General features: G+C 33.6%; 2 protein-coding genes across 2 annotated transcripts; both read left to right on the forward strand.

Moving 5' to 3' along the window:
• Positions 1-15,322: 15,322 nt before the first annotated feature.
• LOC109793070 (uncharacterized) lies at positions 15,323-16,445 on the forward strand. The gene is made up of 3 exons (XM_020352540.3): positions 15,323-15,483; positions 15,574-15,900; positions 15,989-16,445. Exons 1-3 carry the CDS (start codon positions 15,408-15,410, stop codon positions 16,171-16,173), a joined length of 588 nt encoding a protein of 195 aa, XP_020208129.1. The 5' UTR covers positions 15,323-15,407; the 3' UTR covers positions 16,174-16,445.
• A 1,760-nt stretch (positions 16,446-18,205) lies between these two features.
• On the forward strand, positions 18,206-23,401 carry LOC145950078 (uncharacterized). The gene has a single exon (XM_083061006.1). It carries the CDS (start codon positions 18,206-18,208, stop codon positions 23,399-23,401), a length of 5,196 nt encoding a protein of 1,731 aa, XP_082917132.1.
• The last annotated feature ends 170 nt before the right edge of the window (positions 23,402-23,571 follow it).

A 23,571-nucleotide genomic window follows, 5' to 3' on the forward strand; every position in this document is an offset into this window, starting at 1 on the left:
TAAGCAACCCCCACTAGAGATGCTCTAACTCATTATTTATTGATATAGGATAATTCTCTAAATTTTTACTTTGACATGTAATCTGTGAATATGTTTTAGTTTTTATTTTCCTTAGGATATCTCTATATAAAAAAATAATATTAATTAGTGTTTATTCTATAATGTTATTTAGAAGTCATATGGACCTGCAAGACCCCACCCTTCCCTTAGCCTAAAGTTAAGGGAGAAAGAAAAACAAAACCAAGAAAAAATTCAAGGTTAAGTTTATGATGGATGTTCCACTTCATCTTGATAGCCAAAAAAATAAGCCAACTTATATCCAAGACTCCAAGTAAGAAGACCCTCCTTGAACCATTGGTACCTGCTGGCTTGGAGCTTGTTGAGGGGTCTAGATGTATATAATTGTCATAAAGAGTTTGTGACTTGTGAGACAGTTTCAATAACCAGCTCAATATATCTTTCTTACTATTATTAAGGCCTTATTGTAAAGCCTTGTTCTATGCCATGCATGATGCTTTTGCAGCTCAATATATCTTTCTTACTATTATTAAGGCCTTATTGTAAAGCCTTGTTCTATGCCATGCATGATGCTTTTGCTAGATTTGGTAGAAAGCTGCAGCAATGTTCCATTCTTTGAACACTCTTCTTTCCTATCCCATCAATGTTGATGTCGTCCATCCAGAAGGTAGAGGATCGCTAGGAATTAAGATTAATCAAGGTTTGGTTGGTCAAAGGATTTGGGTTTATTTTAGTTTGCTATCGTGTACAAAAGTAAGATGTGACAGATTCATGCACATTTCTTGCATAACCCAAGTCTGCTAAAGGCTATGCTTGTTACTGGGTTCCTAATAACTATTTGCCTAAATTTTAATTCTTCAAAAACGTGGATGCCCAAAGTCTCCCAAATCCTTGTTTGAGGACACTCCTGAGAATTTCCAAATTGTTGATTGATAATTTCTTTCTATCTCCTTAGTTTCAAAGACACCAAATAATATGTTTTAGAAAAAGAGATTAATGTCTAGCTCAACATTATTAAACCGATTCATAAGATATAGATTATATTGATGATCGATATGAAATCTCGAACAATTGAAAGACATTGTTGGTAGGCTATTAGTAGTGTCTAATGTGTAGCAGACAGGCAACTTTTGTAGGGAAAGAGTAGGTTAAGGGAAATCTCCGGAATTGCGCCAAGGGTAGGTTAAGTGGGTCATGGCAAAAAGTCTGGGTTGAGTTGGTGCTGGACCTGTCTGGGTAGAAAATAGACCTCAGGATTGCTTATTATAATTTAAGGAAAAGAGGACACTCTCATCCTAAACTTTTTTTTTTTTGTTTAAATAGACACTCAAACTTGTAATTTGTCTTATTCAATTTTTTAAATTATAGGTATTGCTCTAATAAAGAGAAAGACTTACTAATAATGAAATGATCATGATAATTTATTGGGTTAAATGTTAGTTGTTTATATTTCTTTAAAATCATCTTTACTTATTTTTTTAAAATCACTGTTTCAATTCACCACTTCTGATTTAGGAAAGAAGAAAAGTTATGTAAAAATGAAAAATATTAAATTAGAAAGTTTAAACTATCAACAGTCATGATCATTTCACCATTACTCATTTAAACCCCCGGTGCAGAAGGATTTATTAAAACAATTCCTGCAATTTGAGGGTCAATTAGGATGAATTTAAAGTCAAAGATGCCTATTTTCAAAAGGAAACAAGTGCAAGGAGTCTAAAAATCCTTTAATTTATTAGGATAGGGACAATCATGTTTCCTTCAGTAGTAGTATGAACCTATTTCTTTATGCTCATGATCTCTAGGAATTCCTGATCTTGACCATATATACTTTCAAAAGCAGGCTGCTATATGGAATATGGTGCAGTTCTTTCTTTTTAGGTAATAACTTATAAGTACAGGGTTGATTCAATGTTTCCATGCAGTGGAGGAAATGGAATTGTTAAATAAACCAGAACTGAAGTGATATTTTTGTTTGATTATTAACCTTTACCCTTGGGTAAAGATGCCAAGATAGTATGGTGAGATCAGCAATGGATATGAATCTTCCAATGCCACTTTGTAACTCTTGTATCCACTCTTTTAAGACCTGCACCTCTGTTACGTTACCTACAAAGCGGTGCTTAAGGGTTTCAAATTAAGTGATTAGGCTTTGATCAGCAGAAACTTTTTAGTTTCTTGATAATTAAGTGTATTTGTTATTGAAATTATGGACACAGCATTCTAAAGAACCTTAATTTAACCCTAAACCCTAAACAAAGGTAGTCAAAATAATCATAAACTCTAAACCTTAATTACAACTTATATAAAGATAGTCAAATTTAACCCTATATTTTCCTTCAATTGTAAAAATAACTTGTACACAATAAACACTTATTCAATAAAACCTTAATTTAGTCTTTTACACCAGATGGGTCTTAAATCTTTTTACATTTGCTTTTTTATTGTGATGATATTGATCTGTAGTTATATCCTTGCAAATGAATAAACAAAATTGGACAACTTCCAACCCTCAAAAACCAGAAAAATAAAATACTCTTAGGATCAGCTTCATAGTTGGAATAGGTAGATATATAAACATTTAGGTTAAATCCCTATTACTAGCTATATAATTTTTTTACTGATAGAAAGAAAACCAGAGAGATGAAGACAATGGATGTATAGTATTAATTAAATATTCTGTTTGGTTTTGGATGAAACATAAAATACACAAAAACTGAAAAGCAAAAACATATAAAATGAAGGGAAAATATATTTTAATGCTAGGAGCAATATGTGTCATTATCAAAGAAAAACTATGCCTTGGTTCTCCCCAACAACATTAGCTGTTTGATTGCAACCTTCACCAGCCTTAAAAGCCAAATAATCTTGCATTATATTGTCGGTCCCGTAATTATTAACACAATTCACTGCTGATTAAATGGACTCACTGGTTGTGCATAAACGTGTATATATATACGGCATACTTAATCTGTTTGTCAATAGTTTTTCTTTTAAGTCACATAAAGTTCAGAGAAGGTCATGGACCTGAAAAGAGGCATGTATTCTCCAAACATATTGTGATGTTCAACCATAAGAGTTGAAAAATATTAAATTATTAGATGAGTCGGAATGGAGGACATGAGAAGACAAGCACATTAATTTACCATTATTGACAATGGAAAGAGGGAAAAGGGTATTTACTTCTCTCTTTTATTTAACATATTTTAAAATGAACAATATTTTCTTTTTATTTTCTTCATCTATTAATTAAGTATATACTCTTTTTTATTTTTTTATTTTATGATAGTAATAATAAAATTAAAATTTAAGATATTATACATATTGCCTGAACCATCCATTATTAAGTTATTCAGTAATTCTTCTTTTTTTAGAATTTGATTTGTCTAATATAAACAATAATTAAATAAATAATTTTAATTATTAATGAAAAAACAATTATTAATATTTAAATATATGCATGATTTGTTATGCACATATTAAGAGTGTTAAATAAGTCAGTTGTTTAATGTTTGTAAAACGGATTAGTTTGTCTTGAATTTTTTTATGGACTACTTATTTTTTAGGTAAATTTATTGAAATTAGTCTCATTTATTTTATTTTTTTAATTATATTAAAAGAATAAAGTAATATCAAATAAAATAAATTCAATAAATTTTGTTTAAATATTGATTCAACTTGACACATTCGACCTAATTCTTTTAGGTCACTTTGTTTAGAGTTCAACACGACTCATTAGATCACTTTTAACAATTCTAAGTTATACATGTAATATCATTGATTAATTTTTTTATTAATGATTAAAATGTCAGTTATTCAATTCAACGGGGCTAAATTATTGATTCTTTTGTTTTATTAAACAAATTTAACATTTTACTATAATTCAAACAACTTACTCAATAATGAATTAAATGAAATTATAATAAATCTTTAGACAAAAGCATAATATTAAATAATTTAGCTGCTCATAAGCAGGATAAACTCAACACATTGTTAAGTTGAAAACAAATCTTAAAGTGATGAATTTTTTAAAATTAATAATAATAATTTTGATAAAAAAATACTTTAGAAATGAACATTAAAAAAATAATTATATTTACATATCTTTTTAAAATGAACGAAAGAAAGTGACTTTTAAATTATAAACTAAAAATAATTACATAAATATTAATGTAAAATATTTTTTTGAAAAATCTTAAAATAATAGTTTTATTCATTTCATTATTGGTCTAGCCCTCCTTACGAGTTTAGCTTTTAAGATCGATTCTTTAATTGATCTTAAAAGCAAAAAATAATCAATCTCAAAAATCTTTTTTTCACTGGTACTTGTTCCATAAGAAACATATGCCTTTTGAACATCTGCTAATTAATTAAACAAATCTTTAACCTTAATTAACTATTGATCTCTTTAATATCATGATTAATCTCTTTAATAATAAAGATTCGCATAAGAATTAAAAAAAAAGGAAAAATCAACGCTTGAAATTGAAGTTTGGAAGTCATAATTACATTTGCTGGAAAAGAAACATTTTCATGAAATGATGCTTAGTTTAATAGGTGAAAAATAAAAACAATTTAATTAAAATATAAAATATAAAGGTTTTTAATGAAATAACATATATAATTGAAAATAATTAACTTCTGCAATAATTATCTTTAAAAAGTTATTTATAAGTTTTTTTTAATTAGTTAACCGTATATAAATATTTGAAACAAAATTATATTAAAATTAAACTAAAAAATAAATATTGGTAAAGATATAAAATATACATAAATAAATAACAATGCTTACTTTTAGAAATTAATAAAATACATTGCATGTGTAAAAGTTTTTATAATATATATCATCTCATCACATACTATTATGCATAGTAAGTTGGTTGATTTTTATGATAAGTTATTCTTTCCGGATATATATATATATGTATATGTATATGTATGTATATAAAATAAAGAAAATTAATTTTATATAGATTAAGAAAAGTAATTAAATATATTTAATTTTTATGGTATCATCTAAAAATGTTTGTTAGATGTATTAAAATATTTTTAATCATATTAATTGAATATAGTTTTAGAAGTATTTTTGAATTAAAAACATTAAATAAAGTTGATTTAATTAAAAAAAATTATATTTGAGTTTAAATAATTATAATTTTTTTCTCATACATAAATCTAGAGAGAGTATTATGGAAGATGTACTTAAAATCATTTTTAATTGGTTATTAGTGTAGATTTTATATAAATAGTGAATGAGAATTAAAGTCTTAGTTTGATATATTAAAATGTAATTATGTAACTTTAAATAAGTTAGAAAAGTAGTAGGTATAGGAGAATGTTTGTGATATATATAAAGAATTATGGAAGGTAGTTGGGTAATTTCAGAAAGCAAGCACTCACTTTGGCACCAACATTTGGGGTCAGTCCAAGTGCATGTGAGAATTGAAACAAACTACACGATGGAAGGCACGAAAGCCCCACCTTAATTTATTTTACTTTTTCATTTTCCCTCATAAACCCAGACTTACGTTGTGGAGCACCATATATACAACCGGCTACATCGTCCAAATTAATATAGTAGCTTTGTTCTGGTCCAACAGGTTTTGATGAACAACCTTATTGTTGCTGGAAAGTTCCAAAGGGATCGCATTGATCTAATTCTTCCTCTTCCTGCATGGAAAATGCAGTTCTGGTTCTTAACCAGTTCACTCATATCGACTTGGATCATGCGATCCCTTCGGAATTTTCCATCGCCTTTAAATTTTCTCACCATCCATAAGCATGCATCTCTTCCTCACTCCTCAGTGAAACTACTCCATCGAGGTAATTAATCTTCTCCTCCTTCGCCATCATTTGCAAATTTATCCTCTTGTCTTCAAAGGTAGTAGCTATATATATAGCTTTTAATTTTCAATGCCCCTTCGTTTCATTTTATATACGTGCATTTTTATTTTGATACATAAAAAATTAAGTTAATGATTTATGTATGTGAAAAATGACTTTCATTAATTAAATATTATTTTAATATAATGTAAATCAATTTTTATTTTTTAAAATTAAACATCAAGTCAACTATCCTGATCCAACAAACAACATTAAAGAAGTGTCGTATTATTTATGTGTATACTATTGATTATGATTCAATTACTACTATCATTCTTGTTAAAAGAAGAATATTTGCAACACTCTCTTCAAATATTTTTCTTTCACTTTTTTCAATTGTTGGTCAAAAATTATAACCGTCGTCATAGATTTCGTCTTTTTATTTAATGAAATTCTCTTTTGACGCCACTAAATTATTTATTTTAATTTTTTTTTCATTATTTTTACTATTATTTAACTTGTACAAAAATGATTAGCGTGAACAAGTTTTATAAAATTGAAGATTAATGTATATATGTTTTTAAAATATGCTCTCCTCATAAAATTCGTTAAATGATAAGGGGAATTTTTAAGCAAATGCAGTGAAATTATGTAGTGGAAAGTGGGGTGAATGGTGACTTAGTTGGGTGGCATATATGAGGTAGAGGTAGGTGGTGGGGGAATGGTCGAAGATTGTCCAGAAAAGAACGATGATTGTTCCAGCATTCCAACCATAATGATTGTGAGGGATTCATGGCGATGGTCGATTTGTTGTTCTAAGTTAGAGTGGCGGTTGTCATGGATTTGTTGTTGGCTTTCAATGTGGTTTTGGAGGTGATGGATTGCAGTGACCCCAATATTTTTTTAATGAAGGTTTGTGAGCCATAAGATAAACTAACGAAAGCACCGATTTATAAGGCTGAAAAACAGAAAAGTGAACAACATAATAGCTAGACTAAGAAATTTAAACAATAACTTGGAATTAAGAGAGAAAACTCCATTTCATATCTATAAAGGGAGTGCAACTATAGTGTAAATAGGCAAGAGTGGCTAACAGTCACGTAATCAGCTAGCACCATCCATAAGGTAGGTGGTCACATAATCAGCACCATCCATAGGGTAGGCTTAAAAAATAAGTAAAATATAGTGTAGATTTTCGTGTCGATCTAAAATCACTTTCAATAGAAAAATATATATTTCAATAAAGAAAATGAAAAGTTTGTAAATGTAACTTTTTAATTTTCGGATAAGATAGGTGTCTTAGAATAATGGATTTAAGTCTAACTTAACCCTATAAAACTGACTTGTAAGGTGAGGATTATTTTTCACTTATATACTATTTAATTGCCTAATCTCTAGTCAATGTGGGACTTTGATTTTTTCCAATAAGATGGATCTTGATTTGTTGTATATGTTGATACAGGATGTTCGTTGGACTCATATCATTTATCATTATACATAGAGGTGTCAAATAAAACATGTCATAAATCAAGTTCACTTAGTTTTCTCTTTCTTTTCTAGGCTGGTTCATAATAAATGAATAAATACATCGATTATTTACCTTTTCATTTTCCATGCCTTCTTTATCACTCTATTTGGAGGCATTGAAATGTAAAGAAAAGAGAAGGGAGGAATGGAATGACGATGATTTTTAAAATAATGGTAGTTTAGTAGAAGTGCTAGAGAGAGAAAATAATTGATGAATTAGTGGATTCCACGTATTTTTTCATTACCAATGCGTAAAAAATACTACAAAGTAAGTTACATTTTTATATATGTTGACAAAAATACCCCCTATTTCAGGATTTCAATCAATTGAGATTGATAATTAATTGATTAAAGTTTTGGAGTGTGTATTGAATGTATTCTTGTTAACTAATTTATCATTTCAATTGATTGAAAATCCTAAGTAAATAACTAAAGTACATAACTGTATTTATCATTTATTACTTTTCATTTCATCGATCGAATCATTTGAATGTGTATTTATTATGTTTCATGTTAATCGATTAAAATTACAAAATAATTGATTAAATAATTTAATTCGGGAATTAGGGATGGCAAAAATACACGCACTCGCGGTTATCTGTGGATAAAATCCGCTATGGATAATAAATGAATAGGCTAATTGGGTACCCGCAGATAATGAGGACGGATAATTTTTTACCGTTTATAAATGGGGCGGGGGCGGGTATAATGATATTCATACCCGTGGGTACCCGTTTAATATCATTTCTTAAATATCTTAATTATCCTTGTACTACATAACCCTAAAACTACACTCTCTCATCTTATTTTCTTACAAAAGTGAGGTTGATGAAGTTACCGACATGTGTTAAGCATGTTATAAAATTATGTTGGATGTAATTTGATTAATTTTCTAGCTTTGATTGGACCAAAAAGATTTATGTATTTTAAGTTGTTTGTTTACTTTCATTTGGAATTATGAGATTGAATTATTGTAGCTTTATGATGAGATTTTAACTTACTTATGAGATTGATGTATTTTATGTTATTGATTATCTTTAATTTTTATTATTATTTCAACAAAATTAACGTTAAATAAAATATCAAAATTAACATTGAATTTTTATTTTTAATATATTTCAATAACATTAAAATATAAACTTAAAATTATTTGTAATTAATTTTTTTAATTTCTTAAAAATTTTATAAATATCCAAGGATATCCGTGGATATCCGTGAGTATTCAAGAAATTCATGGATACCCGCTCGGATATGGAGTGGGTATGGGACCAGTTTTTATTTAGCGGGGCGGGAGCGGGTTTACTATCACCCGCCCTCATGGGCCCCATTGTCATCCCTATCAGGAACTATGAATTTGTGATTTTAATTGATTGGATCAATAAAATAATTAAGTGGAACATTTTGATCTATATTTTAATTGGTTAAAATTTATAAATAATGTATTAAATTATTTTAATGCTCATACATCACATTGAAACAAGTCGTTGTTCAATGAATTATGTTTAGCGGTTAAAGTGAAATACATTTATTCACTCTCCTTTCTTCTCTCTTTTAATCTTAACCAAATAACTTCACAACATTATTTCTTCTAAATTAAGCAACTCAAAAAATCCTTTCTTTCTAACTTTTTTTTTTTCAGTCTTACTTATTTTTCATTCTATTTTTTCCTACCAAACAGGATATATATTTCGAGAGGGAGAAGGATGTAAATCTCACTTCAAAAAATGGGATGGACAATAAAGAGCAATTCATATTCTAGCGTGTTAAAAAAACTAATTGATAGCAAATGAATCATGTTTCAAATTATCGGTTTCTAAAAATCACATTTGAGGCGTGGAAAGTTGCAAGTGAAATGTGAAACCAAATTTCTTAGATCTCCGTCCCTTTCTTTAACATTACAATTTTATCCCTTAAAATTTTTATAAACAAAAAAATGTAATCACATTATTTTCTTGGTTTAATCTTCTTTTTCATGTATTTAGAGTCGTGTTTGTTTCAAGAATTATATTATTTGTTTTTAAAAATATTTTTCCTAAAATAGTTTCTTAGAAATAGTATTGTGAAAGATGTACAGTGTTCACTATTGACATTTTACGATTTAAGAACCTATTTTTTAGAATATTTAGTTAAAAACAATTATTTAAAAAAAATGAAAATTTCCTTGATTCTCTTTCTAATAAGTCATAAAACTAATTCAACGGGTACACAAGCATGTTCTAAGGCACGAACAAGGAGTATGAATCGAATAACTCGTGTAATACTAGTATATTTTATGTTTCTTTTTTTTTTATATTTTCTATTATGTGATTTATGTTTTATTTAGACACGTATATAATACGACCACCTTGTCAAATTTAATCAAATAGAGAGTATAGTTCATTTTTTTTACTTCTCAAATAGCACAATTAAACCATTAGTAATTGTGGAAATCTCTTAGGCTTTGTTTGGATTTGAGGATGGAAAAGGGAGAGTAGAAAAGGAGGGATTTGAAGGGAAAGTGAGTGAAAAGTGAAGTTTTTTGGATTAAGGGAAAGTGTAGAGAAAGTTTGTGAAAGTTTGTGAGTGAATTGATTGATGTGATAGATAAAAATAAATTTTTAATTGATGATTTTGTAAGATTACTATTTTGTCCTTATGTTAAAAAAAGTTTATAATTATTATAATTAAAAGAAAATATAAAAATTTTAGCTAAAAATAAATATAAAATCTTAATTTAAAAATAATTTAATTTAAATATTTGCTTTAAATTTAATGATAGATTAAATTTTAATAGATGAATATGTAATTTACATTTTTACCCTTGGATTAAAAATGAGTATAATATTATTTATTGTAAATAATAATAATTACAATAAAATTATATTAATAGGTATAATTTATTTAAAAAAATAATAAATAATGATAATAATAATAATAAATATTAGAAAAATAATAAGAATTATAATAAATAATAATAATTATTATAATAAATAATAATAATAATAATATTTATAATAATAAATAATAATAATAAAATATATTATAATAATTATATTTTCTAACATTATTTTATTAATGTTTATGAAAGTGTTATTATTTTAATTTTATAAACATGTATTACTTTATTTTTTTTATATTTCTACTTTTTGATGTCAATATTTAAATAATAAAATTTTCTTAATATAAAAAAATGTATAATAAAATTTTTGAAAATTAATTAATAAATTAAAAAATTGATAAATCATTGACATAAATTAGAATGAAATGAAGATACATTTGTTAATTGTACAAATTAATTTTTACCAATTAAAAAATTAAGAAACTTTTTAAATTACAAATTTGGGATTGCATTTTATGCCAATTTGGAACGACACATTCTCAACTAGGGTTTTTAAACCAATTTACTAGTTTGGAACGGCCCGTTCCAGTTTAGGAACGACTCATTATAGGCTACTAAATTACTCTTGTTTTCGCCTGAAAGCGAAAATATACTACATAATTGATTATGTATGACACATAATCGATTATGTGACATGCATAATCGATTATGTTGGCCCATAATCGATTATGTGCTACTATAATCGATTATGTATGTTCCATAATCGATTATGGGTTGTCATAATCGATTATGCTTCAGCATAATTGATTATGTCAGCCCATAATTGATTATATGACATGCATAATCGATTATGTTTCATTTCTACCTTCTCTCATGTATAAAAAAAACTGAAGTTTATCTACAATGACACAGTTTCTGCATGCATGGGATATGAGTATTATCGAGTTTTCTCAAATCTTACGTGACTTTCATCTCTTTTCTTCGCAAAAATGCGAAGACGCCAACGCCCCTTCTCTCACTTTTCTTCACCTTTCTTTTTTCGTAAATCAGTAAAAACAAACGTGTAATTTTCTCGCCTTTCATTCGTCTGAATAATAAATATGCAGAAACAAACACTACCTTACTCATGATAGATTTTGATAAGTGAGTAAGGAAAGGAATTACAGTAAGTGTATGAGATAAGAGTTGCATGAGATCATTGTCATCACATCAACCTTAAACACGAATGCCCCAGCTGACAAAAACAGACCCATCAATCAAACATGTCGGTTAATCAAATTTTTGTTCGCACGGGTCTCTTCATGCTTCATTATGTACAATGTCTCCACTTTGTACCTGTACCTTTCAAACATACCTTACCACGCACGTGTACTGTTGCCACTTAATACTTATTCCATTAATTCAATATTCCATAATTTAAAATACTAACTATTTTTTTTATGATGTTTTTGAATACACAATGCCTTTTATATATTATGAAAAGTGAAAAAAAAATTTATAGAAGGGCAAACAAGTAAAAAAAAAATAACTTTGATCACTTCTAATCCTCTAATATTAAAGTATTAAAAAAAGTTTGGATCCTACCACATATTCTCCTATTTCACTCAAATCCATTATACCAAATTTATTATAAATAAAAAAATTAATCACCTATACACTGTCAGTATAAATTAAGTTTTTTAACACTGATAACCAATCATATTTTTTAATAGAATCATGTCAGTTGCTCATTTAATAAAATAAAAATAAAATAAAATAATTTAAAAGATATAATTGATTGTTAGTGTAAATAAATTTACACTAACAATATATGGATGATTAACTCTAAAAAAAATAACTTGCATCAAGGACAAAGCTAGAAGAAAAAAAATATTAAGAAGAAAAAAGTTTATCGCATAATAAATAATATTAACAAATATAAATAAAATATTAGTTTTGCAAATCAACCTCATCCAACCCACTCAATATCAGGCCTATCAAACAAGATTAATCTTTCATCAAATGTGAGAAGTAATCTATAAAAAAAAATAAAAATAGGAGAGATAAAAGGAAAAAATCAAGTAATTTTTTAAAATCATTTAAATTAAAAGAATCAAATAAATAAGTCTTTTTTTATTATTAATAATTAACTATATTATTTAAACACTTTTAATGCAATCGTTTAACTTATTAATTTTCAGTGTTTTACTTTTAAATTCTTAGTAGTTTCTAATTCATTTCTGCAATTAGTATGCCGAACAAAATCCTAATTGAGTAACTTGAAATTATATCTTTTTTTCAAGTTTTTTTTTTCTTTTCTCACATCTAAAATCACATTATCTATCACATGCATATTGTTCATTACAATTTTTTTTTTCTTTCTTTTGTTTGTCTCTTGAATGATGAATCTCTTCCACATAGAGAATGTGAATCAAGCATTATTGTTGACAAAATACCAATGACACATTACTAGAATTATAAGAAAGGTTTAGAATAAGAGTAATGACAAATATTTGTTTTTCATCTCTTTTTATTTAATTTCTTCCGTCGCATTCTTTTGCGCCCCCCCCCCCCCCTCCCTATTTTTCTTATGCTTTTATTATTTTCCATATTTCAACCATGTAGGTGGTAAAAAAAAAATTAGAAAGTGCATCGTCATTGGCAAAGGACTGTGTGTGCAGTATACGTGAAAATCCACCTTATCTTTCTTCTTCTTTTTTCCTGTCCTTTAATTTGTACAATTTCAGATGTCATTTCTCTATTTTGTTTTCTTATGCCGTGCGAGGTCAAATCCAACCATAGGAAAATTTATTTTTCGACTGTTTATTTTTTTTATCGATTCAATCGTCGAGTATGTTATTTCATAATGCTAACCATGGTGTTAATTACTACCGCATATTCATTCATCCTCAATAATCAATGACTCATACAATTTAATTTAATTACTAAAAAAAAAATTAATGTAATGCATGCTCTTAATTCTACATGCATGAGCATCAATCTCTTCTTCCTCCTTATTAATACAAAATAGTCCAAGAATTATGGAATGAATCATCCATAAATAGTGATCCTCTAAATCACCATTAATAAAGAGATGTTTATCACGATTTTACGAAGTGTTACGGTTGATTATAATTGCCTCTTATTCCCATCAAAGGTTTTTTCACCATAATACTACAGAGCATAAGAGGATAACCCATGATATTCAACTTTTTATAAATTAACTAATTAATTTACACAATTATTTTGAATTTTATAAAACAAAAAATTCTTTCAAAACTAATTAAACAAGTGTCAAAAGAATTAAGTCATTTAAGTAAAATTTTGTTAAAAAAATTCAATTTAATCTCACTATTTTTAAATAATTTATTTTGATTATTTAATTTTTAAATGATATTCAATATTGTCATTACGTTTGATTTTATTAATAATGAGAGTGCTAATTTGAATGAAAGAATTATATTGAATATATTTATAAAAAAAATTAAAAACCAAATTAATTTATTTAAAAATAAAAAAAACAAATAGAGACAAAAATATAATTTAACAAACAAATTATTATACAAATTTTTTTGCTAAGGTAGCATTACTCAAATAAAATTTGAAACACTCGCACGCTCAAGTTTCCAAAAAGGTTTGGTGGGTATGAAACAAGAGGCAAAAGGGTCCAAGATCATCTCCCTAATTGTGGGATTCATGCACACCAATTCTTTTGCCATGGTCAAGACACAATCAGTTCCGTAGACTATGCCATAACACAAAATTTCTCCCGCAGACATCGGTAAGAAATTTAAATCTTTAATTATTCTCTTTCATAACTTTTTAAATTACAAAATCAACGAAAATTAGCAAAAAAGACATTACCACGTGTGAATAATTGTCCGTGTGATGACGATGGCATTGATAAGGGAAGAAAGAAAAACAAAGTTAGTTAATATAGCGGTGATGTGACAAGTGGAGGGGTGGTGGAAGGTCCGCCACTAATGGCGCTATTAGTTGACTCTTATTCAAACTTACTTCGTTCATTCCATCGCATGTGTATCGCAAGAAATTCAGGACTAATTTTCTTTTTATAAGATTAAGACGTGTTATCGCACTTTTTGGATGAGGAGCTATTCTTGCTCAATCCCAATCACTAGTCGTGAGCACCAAGTTTAATGAGTTTTCAACTTTACATTATTAGGAATCCCTTCATATGAAACTTGTTTTTAACTTTTAAGACAATTGGTCTCCTATTGTGTTTGTTTTCTCCCTTTCTCTAATCCAAATAATAACATGCAAAATAATTAATTAGCAACTGAAAACAAAAGCATTGTCATTTAAATATTAATATATACGCCATCGAATACGTAAATTAATTAGTGAAAAATTATTTTAATTTAATTAATAGTTTCGATTAAAATTTGTTATTCACAGTAATTTTGTTAACTCGAGTATATGATTATGTTTATATGCACGTGATACCTCTGATTTGTAGAAAAGAAAAAGTATATATACATATATATGTGTGTGTATGTGTGAGTTTTATTTATATTTATAAAAATTATAATAATAATAATAATTAAGATTCAAATCTAAAATTTTATGTATATTATTTTAATCTTAGTAATAAATTGATATATGACGAGTTTGATTTTTAATGAGTTATCACTGTAATTTTTTATTAATTCAATTAATTAAAATAATTATTAAAAATTATCACAAACCCAATAAAAAAATAAAAATATTTATAAAAAAATATTAATACATAAACCATTAAAATTGACCTAATTATAAAAATTGAAGATTGACCTAATAATAAAAATTGAATTAATATGCAAAATGTATTAGTTAGGTTAAAACTTTGTTGTGATTTTTGTAATGTTTTGTTACATGCTAGGAAATTTAAATATTATTAGGTTTTAATTAAATTCATATAAATGTCTCTATCTAATTATAATTATTAAAGTAATTAAAGAGAAGAGGAGAAAAAATGATGTAAAGCATATTTGATTTGAATGGAGAAAACGTGCATTAGTCCGTAAGTGGTTAGTCCGGTAACTTTTAAACTAGTCTTCTTTTCATCATCCCCGTTGAAAATTCCACATTCTCCGTTCTTTTTGTCAAATTCCATTAATTGGTCCGTAGAAAAATCCTCTATAAATGCACTAGGTACCAAGTCTGGTAACATTCCTCCAACCACATTATCAAATTCCGAGATAGTTAGTTTTGGCCACACTTGTTCTAGCTGCTACTCCAAGCCATGGCCTCTAACTTGAGCATGAGAATTTGGATGATCTTTGGCCTTGCATTTTTTCTCGCTCTGCAAGGCACTCTTGGTAAGTAGCACTACATATCCAAAACCTTAAGATATTTGTATTGGCTAGTTTGAATGAATTAATATTTGAATGGGGCCGGGGTGCATGCAGGAGGAATAGAGTGTGAGCAACTGAGCCATGACACGTGCTCATTCGCCGTGTCATCGGGTGGCAAACGATGTGTGCTGGAGAAGCGCGTCAAAAGGAGTGGCGAAGAGGCGTACACATGCAGAACATCAGAGATTGAAGCTGATAAACTCAAGGACCACATCGAAACTGACCAATGCATCAAGGCTTGCGGTTTGGACAGAAAATCCCTCGGAATCTCCTCAGACTCTCTCCTCGAATCTCGCTTCACGCAAAAACTCTGCTCCCCTCACTGCTACCAGTGCTGCCCAAACGTTGTTGACCTCTACTTCAATCTCGCAGCTGGCGAAGGTACACACATATTATTCCATGTGGGATCTCCAATATTTATAATGTCTAACCTTAAACCTTTTTCTCTTTTTTTTGTGTGTGTGTGTAGGAGTGTTTCTTCCCAACCTGTGTGAAGTGCAAGGTGTGAATGCTCGTAGAGGAATGGCTGAACTGAGAAGCTCTGGAATTGTGGCACCTGGACCTGTCAACTCTGTGCAGTTCACAGCTACTCCTCCAAGTCCAAGCATCCCTGTGGCGTTCACAATTGAGCCTCCCTCACTCCCACCAAACTAGACTCTAGCTTTTTTGGAACACACAAAGGAAATTCATCAGAGTAGCGTGTTACACAACTTAAAATATATTATAGGAATCGAGAGTGCCTTACTATGTTATATTTGAAATAATAATGGAGTTGCACCTAAATATATATATGTTGGAGTTTTCCGATTAATGTAAGATCGCGCTATATAGTTTCTTGTACAATATGTGGTCTCCACATTAATAAGGTATAACTTCCTTTCACTATATTATAATAATTAAACTATACATAAAAATTTGCTTGTTAATTATGCTTTTATATATATATATATCAAATTTAGAACAATAGCCACTAACCACTTCTCACTGTAAATTCAGTAAATAAATAATATATAAGCTTAATCGTAATTGAAGAAAAAGAGGGAAAGGGTGAATAAAGAAAATAGATGTGAACTTCTATCCTTGTGTTGCGGCAGTGGCGCTAATTCGTGGGAAGACTTCAACGGCCAACAAATGCTAATTCCAAGTCAACTCTCGTTTTTCGTTAAGCACTCCCTCCAACTATGAAAATGGGAAGATAGAAAATTTATTCTAGAAAATGTTAGCAATCTTTTCTTTTTACTTATCATGTTGTTATTAGGGGTGTAAACTGTTATGGATAATTTACGGGAGCGTATGAAGTGTTTATTGTGTGAGAAGTTTTTAGGTATCATGTTGTTATTAGTTATCATGTTGTCAAATCAACTTAATGAATTCACATCAAATTCAACCCACTCGATCAAATTTTAGTATTGTATGTAGGGATGTTCAAAAAACCATATTAAACTAAACTATTGTAAAAACTAAACTAAACTATAAAAAAACTAAATTAATTTTTATAAAAATTAAACTAAACTTTAGTTTTAAAAACTAAACTATTATAAAAAGTAGTTTAGTGCACTTTAACTATTAAAAAAAACTTATAATTAGAAAATGTTCTAAATAATTAATTAGAACTAAACTAATAAATAATTAAATTGAATTAAAATATAAAAAACTAAATTATTTTTATAAAAATTGAACTAAAATGAATTTTATGTTCAGTTTTATAAATTTAAAATTATTTTCTAAATAGTAGTTTGTTAAAACAAACTATTAATAAAACTGAATTCTTATTATTAATACCTTTCTCGTAACTTTTCAATTTTGCTTATTGTCCACTTTTGAGTCAGTATACTAGTAGTTTAGTGTTATTATGCACAACTACATTTTTTTATTCATTTACAGAAATAAAATAAAAAATTAATTTTCATTTATTAATTGAATAAAAATTTATATACCTCTCGTAATTATTACTCTTTCAATATTTTTAACATAATTATTATAAAAATTAAAAAAAATGTATTATATATTGTGACGTCTCGGTAAATAACCGACTAAATGGCCAGACATTGAGCCTCTTCGCCTTACATGCTTGAGGCTGGAAGGCAAGTGTGACGTCTCGGTGAATAACCGACTAGACCTTGTGTTAGCGGTATGGCGATCGCTACCCATTACCTCCCTTTAATTCAAATCCTTCGCCTAAGGGCAGGGATACTCGGTCCAAACCTGATTACTGGCATGCCCGGCACCATTCCCTCCGTCCAGAGGGGGATCGGCATATTACCGATCTAACTTCTCGCTAAAGAGCTAATCGGTCGTGGGCCGACTTAGCTGAACTCACTCGGTTAGAATTCGACCTGTTGGCTCGGCAGGGGATACTCGGCCAAAATCCGACTTTCCTCTTCCATAAGGTTGTTTCGATATCAGGGAAAAAATCCCATCTTATACGAGAAAATATTCCCCCAATAGGACGGTTAAGAAAATCCCTTGATCCTCGGGACCCAGGCGGCCCATGAACGACGTACCATAAAACCCTAAACCCTAGAGTTGAGAGGGCAGATTACACTTTTCGAATGCTCTGGCTTTGCGGCTTGATCTAGGAAAAACCCTAGCGCATCCCGTGACCGGAACATTTTGGCGCCCACCGTGGGGCTACGGTAAAACTGCTCCTACGCCCCGAATCACAGAGAAGAACCAACGGACTACCATGGTAAGAGGCGGCAACCACAACAATGCACAACCTCCTACAATGGAGGAGATGATGGCCATGATCAACGGCTTAAGAGAAGAGAACGCGCGCTCCAGGGAGAGAGAGGAGGCTATTCAACGTGAGAATGAGGAGCTCAGGAGACGAGCGGATGGGATGGAGGCCAGGTTGGAAGCTGGTGTCAGGACGGTAGAGGAGGATGTCATGATGGAAGTCCCTAGGGATTTTCGACCTTTTTCGGAAGCCATAGAGGCCGAGATCATTCCCAGGGATCTTCGCACACCCCAAGTGGAGCCCTTTGACGGGACCCAGGACCCCGATCAGCATTTGATGGACTTCCGAGCTCAAATGCTGATCTGTGGAGGAAGCATGGAAGCGCGGTGCAAGTTATTCATGGGCACGCTCAAGAAGGCAGCGCTGGACTGGTTCAGCGGACTCCCGGACAGGTCAATCACCGACTTTGACGTGTTTAGTCGGCTCTTCATGGCGCAATTCGCCGCTAACAAGAAGAAGCCACCGATCACGTCGGACTTGTTCGACCTAAGGCAGCAACGCGAGGAGTCACTGAAGGATTTCCTGCGAAGGTTCAACGAGACCGCGATGAGGGTGGCATCGTTGGACGAGAAGATGGCGGTCATTGCATTTCAGAAAGGTTTGAGATCGGGAGCTTTCGACATCGCGCTCGAAAGAGCGAACTGTCAAACGATGTCGGAGGTGAGGGCTTTCGCTCTGAGCCACATCAAAACGGAGGAGAATCAGATCATTAAAAGGGCGGCCGAGAACCGAGAAGCAGGGAGCAGCAATAAGGAGGGAAACAAGCATCTTCGACCGCGCTCAGACTGGAGTAAACGACATGACCAATACAGCAGGAAGGAAAGTAATTACAGGCAGACCGAACAGGGTAGTCGGGCAAGGGGCGAATGGAGGCGCAACAATGAGGAAGAAAAGTTCACTCCACTTACTGTTCCTAGGCGACAAATACTTCACGATGTCAACAATGCATCGTTTTTTGAGTTTCCAGAGGCGACGGAGCGTCAGCTGGGGCCCTCGAAAACCGATTGGTGTGAGTTCCATAGGGCTCACGGGCATTCCACAGAAAACTGCTTCGTCTTAGGGAGACAAATCGAACGCCTGATCAAGGAGGGACGATTGAGGGAGTTTGTAGCGAGAAAACAAGAAGAAGGGTCGTCCGACAGACGGTCTAAACGCACACAGGACGACGCAAGGAGGGATAGACGTAGAGAGAGATCTCCTCCCAGAGACTCCACTGCAAAGGTCTCGGAAGCTCATCAGCAGCCCATTCATGGGGATTTCAACACCATAGCAGGAGGTTTCGCCGGGGGGGGGTCTACTTCTGCTGCCCGAAAGAGGTACACTCGGTCGGTACTGACAATTTCGGAATTCAGGCGACCGTCTCAGCCTGAGATTTCATTCTCGGATTCGGATTACGAAGGAGTAGCGCCTCATGAAGATGACCCCATCGTCGTGTCGGCGATCGTCATGGGGTACAATGTGAAGCGCGTGTTGATTGACCAGGGAAGTTCCGCGGATATTTTATTCTGGGAAACTTTTGAGGGAATGAAAATTCCTAACGACCGACTAATTCCTTATGCAGGGACTCTAGTGGGTTTTGCAGGGGACCAAGTCATCGCAAGGGGATACGCCGATTTGGAGACGACCTTCGGCCAAGGAGCTCAGATGAAGACGGTGGTTGTTCGGTACTTGGTTGTTGATGCTCAGTCGTCGTATAGTATACTGATCGGCAGGCCGACTTTGAACAAGCTGGGAGCGGTCGTGTCTACCCCCCATCTGAAGCTAAAGTACCCGTTGCCAAATGGTACTGTGGGGGTCCTCAGGGTGGACCAGGAGGTCGCTCGAAAATGCTATGGGGACAGTTTGAAGACACGAAGACGACTGTACACTAAGCAGGTACAGAGGGGGGTCCATTCCGTCGAGCTAGATCCCAGAATGGGTCAGTTTGACCACCGACCAGCCCCAGCAGAAGACGTCAAGGAAGTGGAGGTAATGGAAGGGAGAAACGTAAAGATAGGCACCTCTTTGACTCCAGAAGATGAGGAGAAATTAGTGAGGGTCTTGAAGGATAATGTCTTGGCATTCGCATGGCATTCCAGCGACATGCCTGGAATTGATCCAAACTTTTTGTGTCACAAGTTGGCCATAGACCCTAGTGCAAAGGCAGTAATTCAGAAGAGAAGGAAAGTCGGCGAGGAGAAGCGAAGGGCTATCGCGGAAGAGACGCAGAAACTACTGATGGCAGGACACATTCGGGAAATCCAATACCCGACCTGGTTGGCAAACGTAGTCATGGTGCGCAAGAGCAGTGGGAAATGGCGAATGTGTACGGACTTCACCGACCTTAATAAGGCTTGCCCAAAAGATTCGTACCCGCTGCCGAATATAGACTGCTTGGTGGATGGTGCGTCGGGATACGAGTTACTAAGCTTCATGGATGCATACTCGGGGTACAATCAGATCCGAATGCATCCCGCAGATGAGGACAAGACCGCCTTCATAGCGGATCAGGCCAATTTCTGCTACAGAGTCATGCCGTTCGGTCTGAAGAACGCAGGGGCGACTTATCAGCGACTGATGGACAAAATCCTTGTGAATCAGCTTGGTCGGAATGTGGAAGCTTATGTAGACGACATGGTGGTGAAGTCGGAAAGCGTCAGTCGGCACTTTGGCGACTTGCAGGAATTGTTCGATACCATCGGCCAGTTCCAGCTGAAACTGAACCCGGAGAAGTGCTCTTTCGGCGTCCAGGCGGGAAAGTTCCTCGGGTTCCTGTTAACTCACCGCGGCATTGAAGCGAACCCGGATAAGTGCTCGGCGATCATCGACATGAGAAGCCCTTCTACAGTAAAGGAGGTACAACAATTAACGGGGAGGATGGCCTCTCTTTCCCGATTTATATCAAGAGCGGCTGACAAAGCCCTGCCTCTTTTTCAATGTCTGAGGAAGAATGACCGGTTCGTTTGGACAACCGAGTGTGAAGAAGCCTTCTCCGAGCTCAAGAAGTCGTTAGCATCCCCGCCGATTTTAACAAAACCACGACTAGACATGCCTTTGTTGGTATACATCTCGGCGTCCGACCGTGCGGTCAGTTCAGTTCTGGTTCAAGAGCGTGAAGCTTCCCAAGTTCCTATTTACTTTGTAAGCAGGGTTTTGCAGGGAGCAGAGACAAGATATCAAAGAATCGAAAAACTAGCCCTCGCTATACTGGTCACTGCGAGGAAATTGAGGCATTACTTCCAGAGTTACGAGGTGATAATTCGTACTGATCATCCGATTCGACAAGTCTTGCAAAAACCCGACCTGGCCGGTAGAATGATGAAATGGTCAGTCGAGCTCTCTGAATTCTCCATCAAGTATGAGCCAAGAGGAGCAATCAAAGCCCAGGTGTTGGCCGACTTCCTGATGGAGTTGACCTCTCCAGCCAAGGAAGACACGGTCGGTGAAACCCAATGGATTTTATCAGTTGACGGTGCGTCAAATATAGGAGGAAGCGGAGCTGGAATCGTCTTGGAGGGCCCGGGTGGAATCCTACTAGAACAGTCACTACGGTTTGAGTTCAGGGCAAGCAACAACCAAGCCGAGTACGAGGCGTTATTGGCAGGAATGAGTTTAGCCAAGGAGATGGGTGCGACGAGTTTGTCAGCCAGAAGTGATTCCCAATTGATCACCGGACAAGTGGCGGGAACCTTCCAAGCCAAGGATCCTCAACTGGCCAAGTACTTGGAGAGGGTAAAACTCTTATCAGAAAGTTTCCGAGCATTCACACTTAGCCACGTGCCGCGAGAGCAAAATTTGAGAGCAGACCTCCTATCCAAGTTAGCTAGCACGAAGAAGCCGGGAGCCACTCGATCGGTCATCCAAGAAACTTTAGCTCAGCCGAGTATAAATGAGCCACAGGGGAGTGTTCTTTGCATCCAGGAGGAACTCAACTCGTGGATGGCACCTTACATTGCGTACCTGACTCGGGGGGAATTGCCAGAAGATAAAAGGCAAGCATCGCTGATACAAAGAGAGTCGGCCAGGTTTGTGGTTATTAGTGAGAGACTTTACCGAAGAGGTTACAGCTCTCCCCTCCTAAGGTGTCTCACCATGCCACAAGCAAAGAGAGTGATGGATGAGATTCACAGTGGAATGTGCGGAAGCCATATCGGAGGCCGAGCTCTAGTGTATAAAGTCGCCCGAGCAGGATACTTCTGGCCATCCCTAAAAAACGACTGCGTCAACTGGGTCCAGAAGTGCGACGGATGCCAAAGACACGCCCCTTTGCTCCATTCCCCAGCTGAACGACTGCATTCAATTCTGTCCCCATGGCCCTTCCACAAGTGGGGGATTGATATCCTCGGGCCATTTCCGATTGCAATAAGACAACTGAAATTCTTGATAGTGGCGGTCGACTACTTCAGTAAATGGATCGAGGCGGAACCAGTGGCGACCATCTCGGCAGAAAAAGTAAGAGCTTTCCTCTGGAAGAATGTGGTGTGTAGGTACGGAGTCCCTCAAATGCTTGTTTCCGATAATGGAACCCAGTTTGCAAGCACAAGGGTTCGTGATTTCTGCAAAGAGGTCGGTATCCGAATGGCGTTCACGTCGGTCGAACATCCACAATCCAATGGCCAGGCAGAGTCGGCCAATAAGGTAATCCTCTCGGGTCTGAAGAAACGTGTACAAGAGTCAGGCGCGTCATGGGTTGAGGAACTTCCCCGAGTACTATGGTCATACCACACCACCGTCCACTCGACGACTCAAGATACTCCTTTCAATCTGGTATACGGAACCGACGCCATGATCCCAATTGAGATCGTAGAACCATCAGTCCGCACTACGGCCTTTTCGGCGGAGGAGTCTGACCAGGGCAGGCGAGTTGATTTGGATTTAATCCAAGAGGTTAGAGAAAAAGCAAGAATAAACCAAATAGCGGCCCAAAGAAGAGCAGCCTTCAAGTACAACACAAAGGTGAATCCGAGAGACTTCATCGTAGGCGACCTAGTGTTGAGGCGTGCCCAACCAATGCAAATGAAGAACAAGCTGTCAGCAAAGTGGGTGGGTCCTTACAAAGTGGACGATGTGGTCGGCAAAGGCGCGTATAGGCTGAGGACCTTGGACGGAGGAATAATACCGAGAACATGGAACGCGGCGAGTTTGCGTTTTTATTATAGCTGATCTTTTTGTATTAGGTGCACTCTTTTCCTAACTCAGTATTTTGTCCCCGTAAAAATTTGAGGGGTTTTTTGCTGAGAAGGTTTTTAACGAGGCATCACTCTTTCAATTTCAATAATACATGTCATGTCATTTTTTCGCTATTAATGGCTCCTTAACCTTTGTTATTTTGA

Source organism: Cajanus cajan, chromosome 7 (genome assembly GCF_000230855.2).
Source record: "Cajanus cajan strain Asha chromosome 7, NIPB_CcT2T_4, whole genome shotgun sequence".
Classification (NCBI taxonomy): Eukaryota; Viridiplantae; Streptophyta; class Magnoliopsida; order Fabales; family Fabaceae; genus Cajanus; species Cajanus cajan.

Coding starts and splice junctions, on each gene's coding strand:
- LOC109793070 (XM_020352540.3), top strand. CDS start 15,408: ATGGCCTCTAACTTGAGCATGAGAATTTGGATGATCTTTGGCCTTGCA. Junction 15,484..15,573: donor CGCTCTGCAAGGCACTCTTG/GTAAGTAGCACT, acceptor GGGTGCATGCAG/GAGGAATAGAGTGTGAGCAA. Junction 15,901..15,988: donor CAATCTCGCAGCTGGCGAAG/GTACACACATAT, acceptor GTGTGTGTGTAG/GAGTGTTTCTTCCCAACCTG.
- LOC145950078 (XM_083061006.1), top strand. CDS start 18,206: ATGGTAAGAGGCGGCAACCACAACAATGCACAACCTCCTACAATGGAG.